This window comes from Ailuropoda melanoleuca, chromosome 17, assembly GCF_002007445.2.
Source record: "Ailuropoda melanoleuca isolate Jingjing chromosome 17, ASM200744v2, whole genome shotgun sequence".
In the NCBI taxonomy this organism is placed as follows: domain Eukaryota; kingdom Metazoa; phylum Chordata; class Mammalia; order Carnivora; family Ursidae; genus Ailuropoda; species Ailuropoda melanoleuca.
This window is the reverse complement of record NC_048234.1, coordinates 3,000,627-3,006,255: the sequence shown is the minus strand read 5'-3', so window position 1 is coordinate 3,006,255 and position 5,629 is coordinate 3,000,627. Positions and strand designations below refer to the sequence as shown.

The 5,629-nt window shown below is 53.0% G+C and overlaps 1 protein-coding gene across 1 annotated transcript in view; it reads left to right on the top strand.

Moving 5' to 3' along the window:
* The first annotated feature begins 698 nt into the window (after window positions 1-698).
* The window catches only part of RNF222 (ring finger protein 222), a 5,266-nt gene continuing 335 nt past the window's right edge, over window positions 699-5,629 (top strand). The window contains exons 1-3 of the mRNA XM_034647277.1: window positions 699-816; window positions 4,551-4,655; window positions 5,259-5,627. Of these exons, the coding sequence (XP_034503168.1) occupies window positions 5,286-5,627 (342 nt within the window). The 5' untranslated portion in view covers window positions 699-816; window positions 4,551-4,655; window positions 5,259-5,285. The remainder of the gene's footprint in view (window positions 817-4,550; window positions 4,656-5,258; window positions 5,628-5,629) is intronic.

Sequence of the window (5,629 nt, the reverse complement as noted above, 5' to 3'; positions counted from 1 at the left end):
TGTAAGTTAGAAAGTCCCTCCAGAGATAACTACTACCAAGTTTGATGTGTCTTATTCCAGATTTTTCTCTATAAAAAAAATTATATAACTTCCATAAATACAATCATATTTTACAGACTGTTTGGGAACTTACCCCTATTTCCCATGATGTCAGGGATTTCTTTCCAGGCAGGTTTGTGTTTCCAATTCGTTGGTTTTACTCTGCCTCGTTCTTTATCCCCATGGTGTTTGGTCTTTGGGAGCTCTGAGCCCCTCTGAGTGTTCAATGAATGGCGAATGCATATGAACACATCACCCAAATATTTGTATATGACGTTGGGTGTCGTAGCCTCGTTGAGGCTGATGTGACCCCCTCCACACTGTGCATGGCACGGGGAGGATCACTGAAATGGGTCCCAGAGGGTGAAGGACTGTGAGGATAAATTTCTTATTGTTGGACTGGGGAGACCCCTCCTGTGGGGAGCCTCAGTCAGAGGGGTCCTGGGTCACCGCCTCCATTGGGAGACCCATCCCTGGGTTCCCCCTCAGACGGGGGGCTCCCCTCCGAGCATCCCCGTCAAGATCACCTGACTCCAGCAGCTGCCAAACCCCTGGGCAACGCCAAGAGCCTCCTGGCCTCAAACGGGTTGGGCGACATTCACTTCCCTGCGCTGTCCTCCCGACCAGCTCAGTCATTAGGAAATGCCTCAGCGGCGGCTGTCACGGTGACAGCAGCAGGAAGACGAGCTGTCTGCCCAGCACCTGTGGGTGGCTCAGATCTGCTCCGCAGAGGACGGGGCGGAGAGGTGGATGCTGCTCTCCCTGGTCCCGGCCAAAGTGAGTCTGGGGGCCTGGCTGGGGGCGGGGAGGGAGCGGGATCCAGCCAGAGCCTGGCAAGGTTCTGCACTGAAACCGGAGGGGCACAGGGGTGTGGGAGTGTGTGTGTGTGTGCTGTCTAGTCACAGCTGAAGCTCTAGGGCCTTGCTTGGGGAACCCAGGAGGGAAGCCCAGCTGCCTAGAAGTGTCTCTCTGCCTCGCGGAGATCGCTGTCCCAAGGCAGGGAGGCGGGGAGGCGGGGAGGCGGGAATCTCCTGGGCTGATGATACCCCCCAACCAGTCCCCACAATGGGCTGGGTGAATCAGGGCACTGGGGCTTCATGAGTCAGCCCCCCCTTGGGCCAGCCTGGTCCTCCCCTGATTCACGGGTGGCTGGAGTGACACCCCTGTTCAGAGTCTTAGAGTCACTCTGAGGAGGGAGTTGACCAAGATGGAACGAGTTTCAGGTATTCTTTTTTTTTTTTTAAACCACTTTACGAGGTAAGCTCTACATATTTACACATCCGGCTGGATTCTGCAGCTCCCATAAGGTATTTTCATCCATGGATGTTTGCTACATCAGTGTTTCTGCACAGGTATACGGCTGGGGTCTCCGATCCCGTCATCCTGCTGTCCTTTGACCAAGGTCTGGACTGCCGTCTATGGAGGGACATGCAAACCCTCACTAGAGACGGCAGTCCCCAGCACCCTGGGTCTCCCTGTGCCAGCCGAGTGACTTTGAACAAGTTACTTAAGCCCTGAGCCTCAGTTCCCTCATCTGTAAAATGGGGATAATGTCTACCTCCCAGAGTTGTTGTCAGGATTGCACGAAGAAGGGATGCACCATGCCAAGCACATAATTAGCGTTCAATAAATGGTCGCTGTTATAATTATTTATTATTAGCTCGACACTGGTCCCACCTCACCTAGGAAGACTTTCCAGGCCTCTTCTCCCACAGGTTCCTAAAGCACCAGTGGGGATGCCTTTCAGCACGTAAAGTCTCACATTGTAACTGAGCACGAGTGCACCCAAGCCAGAGCACGTTCCTTGCATTTCCTCTGCTGCCCTCACCCCGGTCCTAGCACCCCATACGGAGGCAGGCCCATGAGGAGAACCCAAGGATCAAGAATGAACTGGAATCAAGAGAAATGGGGGGACACACAGAGGGAGAGGGCAAGGAATGACTGAGAAAGGGAGGTGAGTAGAAAGTGGGGGAGGGCGGCACTGTCCAGGCATGAGTAACGTGCCTCCCCTGAAGCCCAGGAAGAAAGGATTGCCCAGGGAGGCCACCAGTGGGGACCTGGGATGTCTTCTGCATACCTGGATCCCTTTTACTTTTCCTCAAACTCCCATGAAAATTAGAGGCTCTCCTCCCCCCTCCCCTGCTCATCCCAAGGAGGATAGTGCTTCCTGACTCAGCTAAATAGCTACTCACAGCTCAGCTAATGTCTCTGTGTCATCTGCCGAATCTCCTCTCTCCCTCCCTCCCTCCCTCCCTCTCTCTCTGCCATCTCCCTCTCTGTCACCTTCCCGGGTGACCTCCACCAACTCATTTCCCCTTCTCTGGACCTGGGTGGGTCTTCTCCCCTATAAAACTGGATTTAACTAAATGACCTCAAAAGCCCTTCCTTCCCCTAGCATCCTCTTAACTACCTGCTTTCATTCTCTTGCTTACCTTGATACCTACTTCTCAGTTACCCAAACAACTTCAGCTACTAATCATCATTCCACCTTAAAAAAAAAAATCTTTTTCAAAAACAGTTATGCATGTCTCCTAGGCTCTTAAGTTTCATGAAGGACCTTCTTGATCCTGCTTATCTCCAATGCCAAAGTTCAGTAGCTAGAACACAGCAGAAGCTCAATAATTATTTGTTGAATAATTGGGTGGACGGGTGGATGGATGGGTGGATGGATGGATGGATGGATAGATAGATGGGTGGATGGATGGATAGATGGATGGATGGATGGATGGATGGATGGATGGATGGATGGATCAGTTGATGGATGGATGGACAGATGGATGGATGGATTGATAGATGGGTGGACAGATGGACGGATAGATGGATGGATAGATGGATGGACGGATGGATGGATGGATGGATGGATGGATGGATGGATGGATCAGTTGATGGATGGATGGACAGACAGATGGGTGGATGGATGGATGGATGGACGGATGGATGGACAGATGGATGGATGGATTGATAGATGGGTGGACAGATGGACGGATAGATGGAATTGCTGCCATACGCCTGTGGGGCACTGTGAAATGTAGGGGGACATGTTAGCAGGTGGCTTAAGAGTATCATGGTCATCCTTGAGAAAATCCCAGTTTAGTTTAGACATTGGCAGGTGTGTTATGAAACATAAATGACAGAAGCATTGGAATCACCATCTTAATTGTTATCTATTGCCCATCACTTACCTAATCTCTCCTTGTACCTGTTGCCCAGTCTGCGGGGAGCCAAAGGTCTTCATCATCTTGTACTGTTATTCTAATCTGAGGGGAGCTGCCCTCTGCCAGGGGTGTGTGTTATTTTTTTTTAGTCATCTGCATAATAAAGAACAATTGGGAAGGAGAGGGAGGGAGAGGAAGTGGATGGTAGGAGGGGAGAGGATTCGGCTGGCCTTAACGATGACATCTACCATTTGTCAAGCACATACTGTGTGCCAGACTCTTCACTCACACTAGCTCGCTTAACGCTCTGACCAACTCCAGGGGCACCTGGGTGGTTCAGTCGGTTAAGCATCTGCCTTTGGGTCAGGTCATGATCTCAAGGTCCTTGGATAGACCCTCCCCCCTCCACCTGTGTTGGGCTCCCTGCTCAGCGGGGAGTCTGCTTGTCCCTCTCCCTCTGCTACTCCCCTTGCTCGTGCTCGCTGTCTCTCTCAAATAAATAAATAAAATCTTTTAAAAAATGCTCTGAACAACTCTGAGAGGAAGACAGTATTATCAATCCCATCTTACAGATGGGGACAGGCTCAGGTTAAACAATTCCCCTGAGGTTATACAGACAATAATGGGTGTTATCAAGGATTTGAACTCAGTTCCAGAGTCTCAACACTGGAAACCCTCACCCCCAGCCTGGGGGGCCACATCAATCACCCAGAGACCAAAGCTTGAAAAGGTTTTTGTGCTGACTCCAGGGTCCCAGGACCCCTATGCCCATCTTTTCATATTTTTGCTCCTTATTCCTTATGGGACATTTTCAACTTGGCAAAATGCATTTAGAGCCAAACCAAGAGAGGAGAGAGGTCCCAAAAGATTTATGATTTGAGAAACTATAGCCTTTTCTAGTAACTGATACTGTTCCCATTAGGTCATCGCTCAGGTCTGGCGGCTGGCACAGAGTTCTACCTGTGTTCAGGTGATATTGTCTACATCCTTGATGGAAGAAAATACCAGTGACAGGTGATCACAGGTCCTTCTAAAGAGGCTGATCCAGAGAAGCTGAGGCTACACAGTCGTGATATGGGGGACTTTTAAGTGAGGACGCTTGGACCTCCCAAGCTGGTCTCTGCCTTCAAAGTCAACATCTCGGGGAGCTGTGGACTTAATCCAACAGCTCTGGCTTTGCTGAGAACATCTTTGGGGTCCCACGTTTGCTCTCAGATAAAGTTTAAAACTCACCTAGTGACTTTCTCATCAGGCTTGGCTCCCAGCTTTGGCCATTTCCAGCCTACCACACATACCTTCAAAGGATGAAAATCTGCCTTTATCAAGGTTAATCAGGAGGTTCTCTCACTGCCTTAGGCAGCCCAGTAAGAATCTGAAGAATGAGTGAGCTGTGGCAGCTGGAGGTACGAGCCCACAGCTGCTGGCCGTGACGACACAGAGGGCCAGCAGGCATTTGGATGTGTAAGTTCTGAGCTTTATTTTCAAAACAGTCCTTGCTTTATGGCCTCGCTTAGCACAGAGGAATGCAATCCAATGGCTGGATCCGATCCAATGCATCAGCCAATTCCTGAGCAGCAGGACGATGTTCTGGAAGATGACCACTCTGGGTAGAAACCCACACTGGAGACCAGGCTGAGTCTGGGGGAGCATCTGCCTAGCTGATGGTGGGGGGGGGGCGGTTGGCGGGCACGGCTGGGTCCTCCTGCCTTCACTTCCGGCATGAAAGGAGGAAGGGGTGAGGTGGTGACCTCAGCCCGTGTGCACGGCGTGGTTGAGGGTGAGGTATCAGGGCTACACCTCCAGCACATTCCATGCACTTCTAACCACAGTCTCACGGGGCAGGGGTTTCTCCTTATCCGTCTCCCCATCCCCCTTCCAGCAGTTTCCCCTCATCCCCTCCTAAGGGGCCTGGGCCCTAGGTCCCGGTCTTCATACAAGTCAGGGAGGCGCCCAGGGAGGAGCCGCAGAGGTGGAAAAGAAAGAGGGAAGCAGCCCACAGGAGGCGCGGGAGGGCGTAGGGAAGGAGGGAAAGGCCCGGCGGCTCACCGCCCTCCCCTCCCGCAGCTCGGGCCCTGCCTTCGCAGCGTGGCCATGTCGGAAGGCGAGAGCAAGGACAGCTCGGGCAGCGAGTGCCCCGTGTGCTACGAGAAGTTCCGCGACCTGGAGGGCGCCAGCCGCACGCTGAGCTGCGGCCACGTGTTCTGCCACGACTGCCTGGTCAAGTACCTGCTGTCCACGCGCGTGGACGGCCAGGTGCAGAGGACCATCGTCTGCCCCGTCTGCCGCTACGTCACCTTCCTCAGCAAGAAGAGCTCCCGCTGGCCCTCCATGCTGGACCGCAGCTCGCAGACCCTGGCCGTGCCCGCCGGCCTGCCCGACGCCCTGGGCCGCGCGAACCCCCTGGCCGCCGCCCAGCAGGCGTGGAGGCCGGCCGC